Source organism: Bos javanicus, chromosome 10 (genome assembly GCF_032452875.1).
Source record: "Bos javanicus breed banteng chromosome 10, ARS-OSU_banteng_1.0, whole genome shotgun sequence".
In the NCBI taxonomy this organism is placed as follows: Eukaryota; Metazoa; Chordata; class Mammalia; order Artiodactyla; family Bovidae; genus Bos; species Bos javanicus.
Window position 1 is genome coordinate 7,852,574 of NC_083877.1, and position 19,192 is coordinate 7,871,765.

A 19,192-nucleotide genomic window follows, 5' to 3' on the forward strand; every position below is an offset into this window, starting at 1 on the left:
GTTGCAAAGAGTCAGACATGACTTAGCACGCTTTGAAGTATTGAGTTGGACATCATCTGTTTAGGTGATTGCTTTAAAAACTAAATTAAATATACCGTTGCCAAGCCTGAATTGCATAATATAGAAATTAAATCATCTGAGAGAGCTGAGAACTTCTCATGGACATCTTGAAAGTGCATTGCCCTCCCACCTCACTCCTGCCACACACTCCAGGGTCTAATCCCGTGTCTAAATTATGGTGTGGATGAGGTGTGCTGCTGATGGGAAATGTGAAAGCTGAACTGAGTGGAGAAGCTGGTAAATGCATTTCCTCCGATTTGGATGCTCTGCTGATGACTTAATGGAAAGTTTACTTTTCCCAGTTGAACCTTAGTGGAGCATTAGTTTGACCAGAGAGTTTAGACAAGGTTTTCTTCCTGTAAATTTTTGCTTTTTAAATTTGGTAGGTACCCTTCTTTGTCAGTTATCTCACTGAGACAGTAGTGTCTCAGATGCTGACATCTTTAAGGAAATGCCCACCCTCTTGTTGGACTAGAATGTTATAGTATCATATGATGATTCAAATAAGTGGGCCATGAGTTGAGGCTCAACAATCTTTGCCCAAATGGGATTTTCTCTCTATGTGTGAACAGAGGACGTGATGCAGATGTGCCCAGGGGAGTTCTGGGAAGGTTTTTCAGCCCCTGTGAGGTCACTGACTATGACATCAGCAGCTTGTGTTCCTATAAACACAGCAAAAGCTTGAGCAGGTGATTTCAATCAAGTCAGCTGGACGGCACTCATTCCCAGGTGATTGGCCGTTAGGTACATACATCATTCTCTTTCTGAGATGTAGCTCTGTAAAGATCATTCTTGAGTGGGATGTTTAAAAATATTTAGAACAGTAGACCCAAGAGGATGTTGAGAGAATGACATAAGTGTTCCATGCTCTCCAGTTTATAAATAAGGGTGAAGTTATAATACCTTGTATGTGGCTAGTACTTGGACTTTCCCAAGTTCTTCCAATGTTTTGAGATAACCTAACTTGCACATTAGAGAAGTATTTTTGCTGCTTCTTCCAACATACTGGAGTATCATAATCTAGAATAATTTCCAGGTATTTTAGAAAGTCCCTTTCCTCCTATAGATTTTTTTCATTCTTAACAATGGTCTTTATGGGGTCTTTTATTCAGGAGATACTTAGCTAAACAATTTACCTTAATTTGAATCTCAAGATGAAGATGCTTCTTAAAAATTAAAAGGATATATTCTGTTTCATAGCATATCATACTTAATAGAGTGGCTTCTGACTATTTTTGATGAAAAATAACTGACAGAATGAGATAATGTTTGACTTTAAGTATGTTTATTTTCTAAGCTTACTGCTTGTTAATGTTTAGTTTCTTTAGTAATTCTTGTCCATGAGCACTCACCTGGGAAGCAGGAGCCCCCTGTTAGTATGTGAAGGTATGTACATGTCCATGTGTACTTTTGTGTATGTATATTCATGAATAATATACCCATGCATACATACACTATAATGACTGATTTATAGTTTATTTTTAAGAATAATGTAGTGTTGAGAAGCAGCCTCCAAATAGGTCCTTTCTGCTAAATTTTCAAATAGTTTTCCAACTGCATGACATGGCTTCTGTGCTTTTCATTCCTGGACATTACAGTCTCTGTCCTAAGATCCTGTGTATAGTAGAGATAGTAGAAGTTTAAATTGGTAGGTATGCTTATTCATCCTTTGGTACATCCAAAGGGTTCCAGATGTTATTTTCCCAGATAATATTAGAGAATTTGTGATGTTAATTAGCCATACTTGAACCTTAAAAATTTCCCCAAACATGCATGACTTTGGTAATTTCTATGGAACCTACCTACACTTGCCGGCTACATGTGGTTATTTTAACTAATTAACAGTAAATAAAATTTTAAATTTAATTCTTCAGTTATACTAGCCACACTGTAAGTGCTGTTTATCTACATGTGGCTAATGACTACCATACTGGATGGCCCAGAACATTTTCATCATCACAGAACATTCATTGGACAGAACTGGACTATATTAACCTTGAAAGTCACTCTGCTAACGCTGTAGGGAATTGTTTGGTTTTGAACTGTCTCTTCAGTGTTCTTTACAAAGTGGTGGAGTAGAGTAAACCAAATAATAGAATTCATATCCAAATCTCTTTGCAATTCTGTTTTCTTTTCTGTACATGTTTACATTAAATTCTTCTAGCCCTGGTATTCTCTGATTCCGTCAAGCAGCAGTACTTGGCATTATTATCTAAGTGAGGCTTATGCTAGAAATGAGCTGCTACTTGTATGTCAAGTTATCTCCTGTTTTATTTTTCATAGTACTTCCTTTCTCTTTTTATTCAAATTTAGAGAAACTGTGTTGATACTGAACTAACAAATTCCATGCGCCAACATTGTCTCCTGTTTTTACAACATCTTTATTGGGATATAATTCATATACCATAAGATTCCCCCCATTTTATTGTGTTTTTATGGTGGTTTTATATATTTAAAAAATTGTGCAACCATCACTAGTATCTAAATTCAAAACATTTTCATCACCCCAGAAAGAAACTTTGTACCCATTCGCAGTCACTCCCTGGCAACGGCCAATTACTTTGTTTCTATGGATTTTCCTATTCTAGGTATTTCATAAAAAGAGAATCATGGAATATGGGGCCTTTTGTGTCTGGCTGCTTTCTTTTAGCATAAGGTTTCAAGGTCCATCTGTGTTGTATCATTATACTTCATATTACTTTCTAGGTCAAGTAATATTCTATTCTATGGGTATGCATTTTGTTGATCCAGGTATCAGTTGATGGGTATCTGGGTTGTTTCTACTTTTTAGCTTTTGTAAATGCTGCTTCTATAAACATTCATGTGTCAGCTTTTGTGTGGCCATGAGGTTTCAGTTCCCTTGAGTTCCACCCAGCAGTGGAACTACTGGATCGTATGGAAGCTGTATGTTTAATATGTGAAAGAGCTGCCTGTTTACCGAGGTGACTGCCATTCTCCATTTCCACCACCAGTCTCATCCCGTCCTCAGAACGCTTGTTATTGTTTGCCTTTGTCAGTATAGCCATCCTAGTGGTTATAAAGTGGTATTTTGTTGTGATTTGCATTTGCATTTTCCTAATCACTAGTGATACTGAGCATCCTTTCGTGTGCTTATTTGCCATTTGTATATTTAAAGAAATATCTGATCAAGTCCTTTCCCTGTTTTAAATTGGGTTTTCTTTTTTATTGTTGCGTTATAAAAATTCTTTATATATTTGATATTCTTGTGTATCAGGTACCTAAGGTTTCTTATCAGATACAGAACTTGTAGGTATTTACTCCTATTCTGTAGATTATTCACTTTCTTTGATGGTGTCCTTGGAAGCATAACAGGTTTAATTATTTTTTATTGAATTATAGTTGATGTACAAATTATATTAGTTACAGATATTTATTGTTGATGTACGCATTATATGTTACAGATATTTGATATATTGATTCACAACTTTTAGAGGTTACATTCCATTTATAGTTACTTTAGAAGATTGGCTACGTGGCCTGTGTTGTACAATATATCCTTGTGGCTTATTGTATACATAATAGTGTGTACCTCTTAAGGGTTTAATTTTTACAACACCCCTTTGTTCCTTCTTTTGTTTATGTTTTTGGTGTTTACAGGTCAGAAGTATTGCCTAACACAAGGCCACAAAGATTTACCCTTACTTCTCAGAGATTAAAAATTTATAGTTTAAGCTTTTATGTCTAGATCTGTACTCCGTATGGAGTTAATTTTTGTGTGTGATGCAATGAAGGGAGTCCAACTTCATTCTTATGCAGAGGACATTCAGTTGTCTGTGCCCGTTCGTTATGAAGACTGATTTACCTGTTGCGTTGTCTCGGTCAGATATCAGTTGACTATAGATGTAAGGGTTTATTTCTGAACTCTAAATTCTATTCCATTAACCTATGGGTTTCTGTTTATGTACCATGCAGTATTAACTGTAGCTTTGTAGTAAATTTGAAATTAGAAAGAGTCCTCCTATTCTGGTTTCTTTTCCCCCAGCATTACATTGGTTACTTCTTGACCCCTTGCATTTCCATATGAATTTTTAGAGTCAGCTGGTCAATTTCTGTTTTAAAAAAAAAGGCAGCTGGAATTTTGATAGGGGTTGCATTGAATCTGTAGATCAATTTGGAGATCTCTACCATCTTAGTAGTATTAAGTCTTTTGATCCATGAACATGGGATAATCTTCCCCTTTATTTTGGTCATCTTTTTTTCCAATGGTCTTTCATAATTTTCAGTACATATGTCTTATCCTTGTTCTGCTAAATTTATTCCTAAGTGTTTATTCTATTTGTCATCTATGTGTAGTTGGAATCTATTGTGGAATTTTCCCTTAATTTCATTTTCAGATTGCACACTGCAATTGTAGAAAGATATAATTGACTTCTGTACGCTGACCTACTATGTAACCTTGTGTGCTGTGCTTAGTTGCTCAGTCATATCCGACTCTTTGTGACCCTATGGAGCCTGTCAGGCTCCTCTGTCCTTGGGATTCTCCAGGCCAGAAGACTGTAGTGGGTTGCATGCTGTGCTCCAGGGGATCTTCTCAACCTAGGGATCCAACCCAGGTCTCCCACATTACAGGCGGATTCTTTTCCATCTGAGCCACCAGGGAAGCCCAAGAACACTGGAGTGGGTAGCCCATCCCTTCTCTAGGGGAATCTTCCCAACCTAGGAATCAAACTGGGGTCTCCTGCATTGCAGACAGATTCTTTACCTGCTGAGCTACCAGGAAAGCCCATGTAAGCCTCAGCTGTAGCTGTTTATTAGCTCTTGCAGTTTGTATGTATGTGCGGTCTCCCCAGCCCCCCTTTCTAACTCGATCTTTGCTATAGGTGATTCAAGAAAACTTATGATGTACTGTGACTTAAAAGGAATTCTTTGTCTTCATTTTCTAGGAGTTGTAGCTGTGGGATACATCAATGAAGCCATTGATGAAGGGGATCCTCTGAGAACTTTAGATAGCCTGCTGTTACCCACTGCTAAGATTAAAGATGTGGATCCTGACTTTGCCCGGCACTACCAGGATGTTTTATACCAGGCTAAAACACAGAAATACATGGTAAGTCTTAGTAGGTGTGTTTTTTATTTATTTATTATTAGTTGTCTATTTTTTATATAGTAGTGTGCACATATTTTAATCCCAAAGGACCTACTATATAGCATGGGGAACTGTGCTCAATGTCTTGTAATAACCTATAATGGAAAATAATGCAAAAAAGAATATATATATATATATATAATTTCAACTCTGTTTAGATAATAGGTGTGTTTCTTTTAAATTTACAGACCAGTTTGGGGAGAGAGGGGAAGGGGGGAATCCAAGGGACAGACGATACTGTTCAAATGATCTGTACTTGTCCTCAAGAGGCTTAGAAACTTCCTGAGACAGAGGGCATTCCCACATAAAATCCACAGCAGTGGAGGTGAGTATGGTGGCCAAGTGTCAAAAAGAGGAATGCTCAGAGTGACTCGGAGATGGCTGGGGTAGCTGTGGGCTGAAATCCTAAGATAGGCTGGTGTGGAGGTAGATCAGGAGCAGCTCGCGAAGGGTAAGGATGAGTTGGTTTGATGGGTGGGAGCAGGATGATGCAAGCAGGTAATGGCAGGGCTACGTGGGCACCAGCTTGGTGTGTTCTAGGCGCAGGAGGAAACGGACCTGGCCAGGTCCCACTGCAGAGCAGAGGGTTTCAGCTGACCGCAGAGCTCACACTGTGGTTGTGAGATGTCCCATAGATGCCGGCCAGCCTGGACGACCCGGATGGATGGGAAGAACCGTCTCCTGGTGCTCCCTGGGACTTGGCCACTGTGGCTGCCATGGCCCCAGGTGCAAATCCAGCCCCAGAGGAGGGGCGTCTTGTTTGTATTGGTCTTTACAACCCAGGAACGGCCTCATCTGGAACAGGAAGAACATTTTTGGCTATGGCAAACATTTATTGATCACCTGCTGTTTGCCGGCCATGATAGTGGATACTTTATGTATGTTACCTAATACAGTCCTCGGAATAAGTCATAGCAGCCCTATGAATTAAGTGTCATTATCACCACGCCTAACAGTTGCTGTGAGGATCAGATGAAGGTGAGTTACATGAGCCATCCATAAAGCACAGAGGGTAAGGCTAGGCCATCCCGGGGAAGGCTCGGAGGACAGAAGGCCCTACCTTGAGGAATATTTTTCTTCAGCTCTAATGAGGCAGTTTAGTAGCATGAAGTGAATAGGATTTACATTGTTTTATTTTTTCACTTTTATTGAATTTCTATTTTTTAATAGTATGTGTATGTATAAGTGTATAGCATTTGACATGGAGCATGTCACCCAAAAAAAGAGCTTACCTATGCAAAAAAAAAAAATAGAGGGAGACTCAAGCCAGGCCTTGTGTGCCCTCATCCCAGCAGGGGGAGCAGACCCTGTCAGCGGGGAGGACCAGGCTGCCCGCTGCTGTCCCTACTGATGTAGCTGTGGCTGTAACACGTGACACAGCATTGGACGCTAAAGTTCTTAGTTTTGGAGACAGACAGGAACCATTTAGATCTTGGCTTTGCCACCAATTAGCTAGGGATTTTACTCAAGTCACTAAAATTCTTTATGCTTTGGTTTTCACATATGTAAAATTAAAATTATAGTACCTACCTTATAGGATTATGGTGAGGCTTAAATGATTACATAATGTAGTAAATGAATAATATACACTAACACATAATTCCCTATTAACACATAGTTACATTGACTATAATGTATGTATGTATAAGTGTATAGCCTTTGACATGGAGCATGCACCCCCAAAAAAGGGTTTATCAAATGTAGCTGGTGTTATTGTGGCACCTCTAGCTGCCATGCAGGTCAGCGGGTGGTGCGCTGATGTCTTTGTCGCAGGGTCTTCACGAGACACAAGGCCTGCTCTGGCCACAAATTAGGGTCTTCTGCATGCAAAACAGAGGTAGACCTGGGTTTCTCTGCTGACAACCACATGGGGGGATTGTCTTTGAGGTGAGACTGACTCCACAAACCTTTATAGGCAAGCAGTGGATGTCCGCTCCTGAGCACCCCAAGCTCAGGATTTTAGGTCAAGGTACAATTCCACAGCACCTCTTCAGAGCACTCAGAAGCCCCCCGGTGTCTGCGCGCCACCGCCCCTCTGTGGGGCCTCCCCCTAAGTGTGGAGTGAGAGTTGCTCAGTTGTGTCCGACTCTGTGCAACCCCATGGACTGTACAGTCCGTGGAATTCTCCAGGCCAGAATACTGAAGTGGGTAACCTTTCCCTTCTCCAGGGGATCTACCCAACCCAGGGACCGAACCCAGGTCTCCCACATCGTAGACAGATTCTTTACCAGCTGAGCTACCAGGGAAGCCCTCCTAAGTGTGAAAGCGGTGCTCTAATAGTGTAATTAGAGCCCTGAATATGAGCCTAGGAATCTGAGCTAGAGCCCAGGCATTAAACCACTATTGACCTATAAAATTAGAAGCTTGAACTACAATATATTGCCATTAACTGAAAGATTAAAGGGCTTCACTGGTGGCTCAGATGGTAAAGAGTCTGTCTGCAATGCAGGAGATCCAGGTTCAACCCCTGGGTTGGGAAGATCCCCTGGAAGAAGAAATGGCAACCCACTTCAGTATTCTTGCCTAGAGAATCCCGTGGACAATAGAGCCTCATGGGCTACAGTCCACAGGGTCACAAAGAGTCAGACTGAAGTGACTGAGCACAAGAGACGATGAAATACTAATAGCCCCAAGTGATGAATCTGATTTGGTCAAGTTGCCATCTTTAAATGCATTTCTCTTTCTCTGCTCCTTCATTTTGACACGTTGTTTTCTCAGCACATTCTCTTTCCCTGTGGGAAAAAAAAAGGCCTGATTCTGTTATGTAGTGGGGGTCTCTCTTTGTCTTTGAACCTCTGCTGTTTTGATACCTGTAAATTTTCAGTTGTGTTTATGGGGCTGTTTCTGTGCCTTACTTTCCAAAAGTCTAGCCTCGGAAAATAATAGAGGAAAATTACATTACTGGTATTGTCAGTGTGAAGTACAGCTTGTGTCAAAGTATATGGTCACTAAGAGTCCAAATGGATGACATGTTAGTAGAATGCTCAGTTTTATTAAAGACTGAGAACAGTGATGTAAGTTGATGAGAATTCTTGGTCCTCGATAACGGTATTTCAGGTATAACCTTGCATACGCACCAGAGTCCTTCCATTTCTTGAGGGAAAGGCTGGAAGTAGGCCTGGCATATGTTTGCAGAGCGCACACCTTTAGGTCTAGTCACTGGAGGCAGTGAATTGTCAGCTATTTTTAAGTTGAAGCCTTTTCTTGAGAATTTTGGGAAGCATATGAATTATACACCCCAAAAGTTCTCATTTACTGCATAAAAGTTAAGTATGCTTTTAACAAGTGAATAATGTTGAATTTTTTTTTTTCTGTAGGTAAAACTGTATTACAGTTCATTATTTTGCAGTTTACAGAAAGCAATTTGCAGAAAGCAGTTCCTTCCATTGGGGTTTTTGTCATCTAGAAACTTAGTTTAGTTTTTCTTTTTTTTTTTTTTTTGCTTACTTTAGTGTTCACCTTATTTTTACTCTTCATGTAACCACACAGATACTGTAAATGTTCTTTGTGTGCATTTTTGTATTTTTGTAGTCTTAAGTCCAATGAAATAGGAAACTCTGCGCACTCACAAATCGGCATTTAAAATGTCTTTTATTGTTTTGATGGGCACTACAAAGTGTACAGTCAATGCATGTTCCTACGAATTTGAAAATTCGTCTCACAATCCTTTATGCCCTTAACCACTAACAATCACCTTCTGTCTGATCTCTAAACTGAGGGAAAGATTATCACAAAATATAATTTTCCCATAAAAACTATGTTTAAGGACAAAAATAATGGAGCCATTATTTTAAACTTATAAATGACCTCTTGAATATATTCTTAGCCTTCTTTCTTTTTTTCTTTTTTGATGTGGCCAACCAGAAATAATATGCCCTGTCATATGGAATACCTTGCCTTCTCAGTATGAATTTAATTGACTTTCATGCTGTTTAGATGCCTTGAGATTTTATTATTTCATTCATTCAACCACAGGATGTGCAAAGCATGGAGCCTTGCCCCACAGACCCTGGGAAGACTTGGGCCTGGCATTATTACTAGAAACTTAGAGAAGGGAGAGAACTGCATATGGTACTCAGTAAGTGCTTATGGAATTAACATTTGTATACAAGTGAGCTCTCTAAAGTGCCATAATAAAAATACAAAAAAAGATTTTTGAAGGTTCAGATGAGGAAAATGAACTTCTGGATAGAGAGTCAGGGAAGAGTGGCCCTTTGAGGACTTCAAGAGATGGAAAGAATTAAGGCAAACATGTTAGAAATAGCTTTCCAGTGAGGGGCAGGGGCAGAATGAGGAGAAGTGTAAATTATAGCAAGGGGAGAGACTCAGCCTGTGCTTACACCCCATGCATGTTTTCTGGTAGATAAAGTTAGTGTCAGTCCTGGATGCTAATCGAAATCTTTATAATTTATTCCAAAGCAGTGAATGGTCAATGGAGGTTTCTGAACTGGGAGATTTGAGTGATATATTCAAACTGGCATTTGGGGAAGATTAATCATGGCAACCCACTCCAGTATTCTTGCCTGGGAAATCCCGTGGACAGAGGAGTGTGGCAGGCTGCAGTTCCTGAGATCACAAAAGAGTCAGACGTGACTTAGTGACTAAACAACAACAAATCTAGCAGTGGCCTGAGAAGTGGAGGACAGGCTGGCAGTGATGAGATTGGTTAGAAGGCAGAGGTGGGCCTGGATAACAGATGTACTGAGAGATACTATGCACATAGAGTCAGCTGATGAGGCAGCCATCAGCCTGAGAGCTGAAGGAGGCAGAAGAATTAAAAATGACACCAGATACTAAAAACAGATCTTAGCTGCTCCCGCCCCTGCTGCACCCTTGCCCCCTGTTCCATCCTCAACCTTCAAGTCATCTAGAGTAGAAACCTCTTAGAAGTAGGGAAGATGGGTATTTTAAGAGCTTGAAGTACCAGTCGGGCAGATGTATCAGTTACCACGAAGAGAGTAATCTTTTCTCCTGCAATGACACTTTTTTTTAAAAAAGCTAGAGTGTATGTAATGCTTTATTTTGAAGCAGTGTTTTTTAGAAGCTCAAAAATGGAGCTGGAGAATAGAGCTCTATGCATATGTTACCTCAAGAATGTATCTTTTCACAAATAGCTTTCCTTGTTCTCTAAGATAATTTCACCATTGTAAGGTAAGCAGTAGAGTGATCTGTGATTTTTGACATGAGAAAATAAAGGAATGGATCTAGGCAACTATTCAAGCTACCGAGGCACAAAGCTATGAGATAGACAAAGTATAAGGCATCAGTGTTGCTGTAATAGTAGTTTGCATGGTGAATTATAAGGATAATATTGCTTGGAGCAAAGCAAATGGTAAAAATCACAAAAGTGAGGAGACTCGCCTTAATGTACCACAACCACCTACGATCTTTTGCATTAAGCGTCCAAATGATGGCTGTGTAGCAGTAGATAATGACCAGAAATGGGATTAAGAATCCAAAGAATGCCAAGGAGATGAAGTAGTAGAGCTGGAAGGGCGACGAGGACTCGCATGTGTTGTGGACATCGTGGCAGGTGGTAATGTCTTGCTGGACAAGATAGTACTCCTGCTTCAGAATGAAAAACGGCAGCATGTATAAGAAAACCGTTGTCCACACCAGTCCACATGTGAGCAAGGCGTAGGTGCGCTTGGGCAGTCCCCGGTAAGTGAAAGGATGAACAATGGCTAAGTAGCGGTTGATACTGATGCAGGCGAGGAGCAGAATGGAGCAATACATGTTGCCATAGAAGATGACCGTGGTGGCCCGGCACATGACCTCGCCAAATACCCAGTTGTTCCCATTGAGATGGTAAGCTATTCTAAAGGGCAGTGTAACACAAAACAGAAAGTCTGCAATGGCCAGGTTGGTGTAGAAGATGGTCATACGGATGGTTCTGGTCCTGAAGAGCATCCACAGGGTCACCGCATTGGCCGGCATACCTACTGCAAACACCAGGATGTAGATGGCGGGTATCAATTTGGTACTTAAAGGGCTGCTCAGGTACCCCATGGTAGCATTATTCACATGGAGATTTGAATCAAGTTCTTCAGGGCACTTGATTTTTACAGTTTTGGTGGTTCCTGTCCAGCCTTCTATGGCAGAAAGGGGGAACTCTTCAAAAGAATTTTGGGGAGCTCCACGGAAGGTCTTAATAGACAAGGTTGGCTTTGCCAAGTTGTCTGCATCATATTCCATGCCTGTAATTGAAAAGAAGTATTAACATATGATTCATCACTGAGGGATAGCTATTGTTCAGGAGACAATAAAACTAGATTTCTTAGGCTACATAATTTCTGTAATGGTAGAATTTAGGATCCTTTTTATTTTAAACAGTCATTATAGATCAGGTAATCAACAGGAAAGCATTTAATGTATATCATATGCCCCAGCAGCACGCTAACCCATGCAGAACCTAAACTAGATGACAACTCTTTGTATGTAAGGAAATATAATATTATAAGAGGAAACAAAATAGCACTTGAAACCATTATAGGCTAATGTCATATTGATTATAAACTGTATAGGCATTCAGACAGTATTTAATAGATTTAGGTGTTGGGGCAAAATGTCAAGGAAAAGATGAACATGAACAAAGATGAAGCAAGGTACATAAAGAGGTGGAATTTAATAGAAGAATAAGAATCTGGTAGGTGATGAATGGCCACAGGCATTGTGTAGGCTGACGTGGGATCTGGGAATATCAGATAAGTTGATTTAGCAAATGTTTATTGCATGTTTATATGCCAGTGAAGCACAGTTTTAAATCAATACCATTCCTGTCTTCAATTCTCTCACTAATGGAGAAGATGCACAAAAGCACATTCTTATGCAAACAAGGTACATCTGGCAGGTGAAGTTGAAAGAGTAGGTTACAGCCAAATCTCTGAAGGGCCCCTAAACTGTCCTAAGAAATCACGTGCCCATTCACAGATGCTGAGGTTGTATGCAGACAAAACTGTGGACAGAGGGATGGCCACTAAGATAGACAGCATCATGGCTCCCCAAAGATTCCATGCGCTAATGCCTGGAACCTGCAAATATGTTACCTTCTGTGGCAAAAGGGACTTTTGTGGATGTGCTTCAGGATTTTGAGATAGAATGAGTACCCTGCATTGGCCAGTGGGCCAGGTGTAATCATAAGACTCCTTATAAAAGGGAGAGGCAAGAGGGCCAAAGTTGGAGATCCTGGAAAAGGCTCTGCTGCCAGCTTTGAAGGTCGGAGAAAGAGCCATGAGCCAAGGAATGCATGCGTTTCAAGAGAGCGACTACAGCAAGAAGACAGGCTCTCTGTTGGAGCCTCCCTGCTGACACCTTGTGACCCTTCAGAAATATAATAAATCCTGTGTTTTAATTTTGTGGCAATTCATTACAGTAGTAATAGAAAACTAATATAACCATGATTTGACTTGTGTTTAAGGTCACTTTGACGACAGTGTAGAGAAAAGGCTAAGAGGATAAGAAGTGAGAGGCAAAGGGATCTGATTTGGAGGCTTTGTTGTTGTTCAGTCGCTAAATCGTGTCCGACTCTCTGCGACACCATGGTCTGCAGCACACCAGGCTCTTCGGTCCTTCACTGTCTCCCCAAGTTTGCTCTGGTTCATGTCCATTGAGTGAGTGATGCTATCTAACCACCTCTCAATCCTCTGCCGCCCTCTTCTCCTCCTGCCCTCAGTCTAACCCAGCTTCCGGATCTTTTCCAGTGAGTCAGCTCTTCGTGTCAGGTGAGCAGAGTATTGGCGCTTCAGCTTCAGCATCAATTCCTCCAATGAATATTCAGGGTTGATTTCTTTTAAGATTGAATGGTTTGATCTCCTTGCAATCCAAGAGACTCTCGAGAGTCTTCTGCACACATGGATACTCAGTTGCTTCAGTTGTGTCTGACTCTCTGGGACGCTATGGACTGTAGCCCACCAGGCTTCTCTGTCCCTGGGATTCTCTAGGCAAGAATACTTGAGTGGGTTGGCATGCCCTCCTCCAGGGATCTTCCCAACCCAGGGATCGAACCCACATCTCTTGTGTCTCCTGTATAGCAGGTGGGTTCTTTACCACTAGCACCGCCTGGGAAGCCCCAAGAGTCTCCTCCAGCACCAGAGTTCAAAAGCATCAGTTTTTCAGCACTAAGCCTTCTTCATGGTCCAACTCTTACATCTGTACATGACTGCTAGAAAAACCATAGCCTTGACTATGTGGAGCTTTGTTGACAAAGTGATGTCTTTGCTTTTTAATATGCTGTCTAGATTTGGAGGCTACTGTAATCATTTCAACTCAAGTTGGTGGGTTACAGAGCTGGAGTAATGGCAGTGGAGAGGTGAAGATGAACACATGAGACTCGGTGATGGAGGCTCAAAGGCCCTTAGCATCCGGAGATGGTGCAAGGGAAGCAGGAAGCAAAAATGACTGGGAAGTTTGTCTTCTGGACAACATTGGAGAAGAGGCAGATGGAGCATGGCACAAGGCAGGGGGGCTGAGGGTGCAACACGGGGAGAAGCTAAGATCTCAGTTTTGAATATTCCTGAGTTCAAATTGCTGGTGCAATATTAGAATGAGAATGTGCCGTGACAGGTTAGACTTAAATGTGGAATCCAGAATTTCAGGAGCCCACATGAGACGTATGGGCCTTTTAGTCTGGGTAGAGACAGTACTTTGATTTTGTGTTGAGAAGAAATAATCCAAAGGCAGAATTGAGGGGGAATGCCAGATTTCAAGAGGGGAGGAGACAAAGGAAGAAAAATCAGAAGAGGAAATTGATGATTCAAGAAGTTGGAAATGAAGAAATGAAAAAGAGTATTAAAACAAATTACGTACTACAAATATTTGTCACCTAGGTGGCACATTGATACTAATAATCTTAATTCTTGAGAGAGCAATTTTAAAAACAAAATAAACCTTAACACTCAAACCTGCTTTTCGTTATGTAATTTTCCGTAAATTAATCCTTGACGTGTAGAGACAGTAGATTCTCTCACATTTCTAACGTTACCTTAAAACGGGCTTTTATGCTGAATATAAACCTAATACTTATATCGATTTAAAATGCCTTACTCTGCCAGTTACCTCTTTTCACATGAGCTCTGAATTCCTACATGTTGAATCCTGGAGGTTGGTTGGTGTTTAGCAACCTGGCTCTCCTTCAAAGCCAGTTTCTATTCCGGCTTTAATCTCTACCAGTTCACCCTCGGGTGAAGTTGAAGTCTCCCTCATAACCTTGAGATCACAAAAACTGAATTCGGGGCGTAAGCAGAGGGTGTCCTTGGAAGAAAGATTAAAGGAAAGAAAAATTGGGGAAGTGGCTCTCTTCGATGCCTGTGTGTAGAGGTGTGCCACTTGAGTACAGCCACTCAAATCCTTCTGCTCACTTGAGCATTTTGGAAAATTCTCGCATCTGACATCACCCGAAGAGAAGGGCCTTTTCAGGCAGGCACAGAGCTGGAAAATGGAGGCTGAAAACATGCTGTACGAGTTACATCCCTTCAAGATATAGTAAGAAAGCCGTTGAAACCCAGTGTGTGTTTGGTTTTGAGAATTCCTGTGATTGAGCAAGACATCATGCCTGAAAACCTGCTCAACAGTGACGCTGTCAACAAGCCTTGATTCCATTTCCATGAGAATTCTGGCTCTGATCCAGCTCAAAGCAGTCTTTTACTCCTTAGAGCCTGGTTTTCCTTAAGAACGAATGCTTGTTAAATTATGCGTGTATTTTTTTTTTCATTTACTTGAGTGTTTTATACAGGTTCATCTGACGTGATGTCCCTGAAATGTGTTTCAACCTGAGAAAAGGCTTTGGAGAGGGACTGACCCACAGGGAAGAGACTTCAGCCACTAAACGGGCGGGGGGGGCTCTTCCTCTCCATTTCTCCCCAACCCCTATTGACGAAAGCAAATTCACTGCCTTTCACTTTGCCGCCTTTTATTTTTTTTATAAAACTTTTTAACTGAAGTATAGTTAATATACAGTGTTGTGTCAGTTTCAAGTGTATAGTAAAGTGATTCCATTTTATGCATATCAGTATGTAATATATATATATTCTCTTTCCGATTCTTTTCCCTTAAGGTTATTATAAGATACTGAGTATAGTTGCTTGTGCTATACAGTGGGTCCTTGTTGCTTGTTGTTTACCTGTTTTATATATAACGTATATATGTCAATCTCAAATCCTAATTTATCTCCCCTACCTCATGATCTCCTTACCTTGTCACCCTTTAAATTCCCCCCTTTTCACGTCCAGCAAACCCCACCAGCACCTTGAAGGAACCACCTCTGCAAGCTTCTTTTCTTTTGCTCTTCTGCTTGATTTTGGTTCATCCGCTCCCAGAAAGAGCACTCACTCACTGTAACTCCCACACGAGCAACTGCTCTCCACTGATTCTCTCAACACTGTCCTAAGACCACCTCAGCAATTCCAGCTGTCAGTGTAGGTCGCATTCCTTTATAGAGCCTTGGAGTTTTTTGTGTAATTTTTATTTTCCCTGTTCACTGTCATTTACTCCCATCAGCTCTCTGGCTCCTAAAATGTTCCCTGGAGAATGGGACCCCGACAGTAAGGAGGTTGTGGATACCCCTGTCCCAGATTGATCTAGAGCAAGCAGGAAGTTACAGGCTAACATTGTACTGAGTGAAACAGAAAACACATACTTCTTTTGGGAAATACTAATTGATTAGCATCAGTGATTATTGAAAGCAGACCAACCACTCTGTCTTTCAGGGAGTATTCTTGTTTTCCTCATTTCCTGGTATTTCCTCATACCAGGAGCTATTAACGTGGGATTTTTTTAATCTCTTTTAAAAAATGTTAATCTTTGCCATGTCCGAGGAAATGCTTAGAAAAACAAAGAAGTTTTAAAGAAAATTGTTTCTTGATTTAATTGTAGAGCTCTCCTGTCTTGACTGTGCCACAAATTTTTAAATATGAGCAGAGAACAGTCTTGGACAAGATGGGAACAGTGAACAAATTACATCTCTTCACGTCCATGATTCCCCCTTTTAATAACTGAGATTCCACTCTGCCTTTGGGGGTGCAGTTTGTGTGAAATGTAAAAGAGATTAGATTCGGTTGACTCTTGGGACACAAAGTAGCAATCCCACCCGACACCATAAGAAAAGAGCTTACCGCTTTGACAGGAAGCAGGCGACAGAAGCAGTGCTCCAACGGCTGCAAAGATGACGGCTCTCATCTTGATCAGAGCCGCCTCTCTCAAATGTGCAAGATTGTGGGGGCGTGGGTTTCACCTCGGCTCCATGTGCCGGCACCCTGGTTCTCTCTGTAGAACGGGGTTCTGCTGTGCTCTGTGGACAGGAAGCCCGCCCGGGTCCTCTGCAGGGAAAGGGTGTGACAGCATTCGTGCATGACTCAGGCTGAGCCTCTGAGTGTGCTCCTTATCCATGGAGAAAGTTGTGTAACTCCTCCCACTGCTCACAGGCCCTTCTGGGCAGAAGCTGTAGTTCCTACTCCGTGTGTTTATGTGCATGGAATGAACGCAGATAAGGGCAGTCCTTAACAGAGGTGAGCTGGAAACAGATGCTTAGCAGCAGTTAAATTTAAATCTGTTCCTTATCTCATTTTTACCCACTTTAAAAATAAGGTTCCAGGGTGCCATTTCTACCTAGTAACTGAGCTGTCAGAAATTATCCTTTTCCTTTTCCTTTCAGCTATTTCAAATCTTGTTAGATTCATTATGTGATTGTAAACTAAATGAATCACGGAAAGCAAGGTGATTTTTTTTTTTTAAGACATTAAAGTTGTTCTAAGCGCTTGATTACTTTGAAAATTCTCCTTCAGTGTCACATCGGTCTGAATTCGTCATCAGTGCTTGGCCAAAGCTTGATTTCATTGTGTTTTGTTTTACCATAGGTCATCATATTCTGAGCCATTCAATAATTCTATAGGGTCAGATAAGTAGGGATCCCCCCAAAAGAACACTATTTGTTTAAACTAAAATCATAGCACATTAAGATGCAGAGGACTCCCTTTATCCAACGAGTATTGGTGAGCAGGTTTACAATAAGCTTTTTTTTCTCAACTGTTGTAAAATATACATAGCATAAAATTTGCCATCTTAACCACTGTTAAGTGAACAACTCAGTAATGTTAAGCACATTCATATTATTGTTTCACATATAAGCTTTTATGTGTAGTTATATTCTGGAGGATATAATTTAATATGTAGTTAAAGAAACTGCATTATAACAAAGTTTCGTACAGTTAACAGCACTTAAACACTACAGACAGCCCAATAGCTTGTTGCCTATAAAAATGCAGCAAGAATCAGAAAATGCAAATTTCATGAGACTTAAGGATAAAGAATAAGGTGGGAGGAAACTGATATGTGTGAACTTTTCACATCTTATCACACCAAGAGCTTTACAATCAAAAGTCAGTGTTTAACAGTACTCTTGCCTGGAAAATCCCATGGACGGAGGAGCCTGGTAGGCTGCAGTCCCTGGGGTCGCTAAGAGTCGGACACGACTGAGCAACTTCACTTTCACTTTTCTCTTTCATGCATTGGAGAAGGAAATGGCAACCCACTCCAGTATTCTTGCCTGGAGAATCCCAGGGACAGGGGAGCCTGGTGGGCTGCCGTCTATGGGGTCGCACAGAGTCGGACATGACTGAAGCGACTTAGCATGGCATAGCATAGCATACCATGTGTGAAATAGATCGCCACACCAGGTTCAACGCATGAGGCAGGGTGCTCAGGGCTGGTGCACTGGGATGACCCTGAGGGATGGGATGGGGAGGGCTGTGGGAGGGGCGTTCAGGATGGGTGACACATGTACACCCATGGCTGATTCATGTCAGTGTATGGCAAAAACCACTACAATATTGTAAAGTAATTAGCCTCCAGTTAAAATAAATAAATCAATTTTTTTTAAAAGTCAGTTCTTAATACTTCAGCCAAATAATATACAATTACCTGGTAACACAGTACAAACTGAGGTAGATTTTAAATTATTTACAATTTTCTAGGAATCCTCTAAATTCAGGAATTTATTACTTGATTTTCAGATGGCCTACTTTCTCTTGACTTAATCCATCTATAACTCGTATATTGAACCTGGCTTTTTAGCTGGAAGTAGAGACTTGAACAGGCTTCCCTGTTAGCTCATTTGGTAAAGAATCCACCTGCAATGCAGGAGACCCCAGTTCAATTCCCGAGTCAGGAAGATCCCCTGGAGAAGGGATAGGCTACCCGCTCAGTTTTCTTGGTTTCCCTGGTGGCTCAGATGGTAAGAATCCGCCTGCAATGTGGGAGACCTGGGTTCGATCCCTGGGTTGGGAAGATCCCCTGGAGGAGGCATGGCAACCCACTCTAGTATTCTTGCCTGGAGAATCCCCATGGACAGAGGAGCCTGGCAGGCTACAGTCCATGGGGTCACAAAGAGTCGGACACGACTGAGCGACTAAGCACAGCACAGAGACTTGGCCATCCTATAAATACCTTGTTTCCAGTCTTCCAGTGATCAATTGAAAGGAAGACCTTACACTGGTAGGCTTCAGTTTTTACTCTTGGCTTTGCCTTTAACTTAGCAACCCTTTGCTGCAGTGGGTCATGATTTAAACTGTTGACTTAAATTATTTTGATTTGCAAAGTCTCTCGGGTTTAGCTTATAAAACTAATACCTTCAGCTTTGAAGTGGATTGTAACTTTCTTCTCATCTGAATAACAGTTTGTATGGTGCATCTTCTACAGAGGTTAAGTTATGAAGAAATTTGGTAAATACCCTTCAGAGAAAAAAAAAATCTGAAAAAGACAGAAATGAACTTGTGTGGAGCTTAGTTTTTAGGCTGTACCTGGGGGAGTGGTTGGGTTCTCTTTGGCTTAGAAGCAGAGGAAAAATACTTTCTGTTCTCCTGTCCCTTCACCCTCTTCCAGGTCTCAACTTCCCGTCTTGCTTCCTGTTTGAACCTTCCACATCCTTTCTCCCAAAAGATGGAAAATCTTATTAGCTGGTGATTCCCACATGGCAGATCCAACTAGAGGTGATTGTAGAAGCAGGAACCAAGCCTTCATCCATGGTCTTCTTTA

General features: G+C 41.2%; 2 protein-coding genes across 3 annotated transcripts in view; one reads left to right on the forward strand and one right to left on the reverse strand.

The window, feature by feature from the left end:
• The window catches only part of IQGAP2 (IQ motif containing GTPase activating protein 2), a 307,710-nt gene that overhangs the window by 211,453 nt on the left and 77,065 nt on the right, over nucleotides 1-19,192 (forward strand). For both annotated transcript variants that reach the window (XM_061430007.1, XM_061430008.1), the window contains exon 13: nucleotides 4,965-5,128. In XM_061430007.1, coding sequence (XP_061285991.1) covers nucleotides 4,965-5,128 — 164 coding nt within the window. The remainder of the gene's footprint in view (nucleotides 1-4,964; nucleotides 5,129-19,192) is intronic.
• On the reverse strand, nucleotides 8,742-16,549 carry F2RL2 (coagulation factor II thrombin receptor like 2). Its single transcript, XM_061430009.1, has 2 exons — nucleotides 16,276-16,549; nucleotides 8,742-11,364 (listed from the first exon to the last, which is right to left on the reverse strand). The coding sequence occupies exons 1-2, from the start codon at nucleotides 16,337-16,339 to the stop codon at nucleotides 10,295-10,297; spliced, it is 1,134 nt and encodes a 377-aa protein (XP_061285993.1). The 5' UTR covers nucleotides 16,340-16,549; the 3' UTR covers nucleotides 8,742-10,294.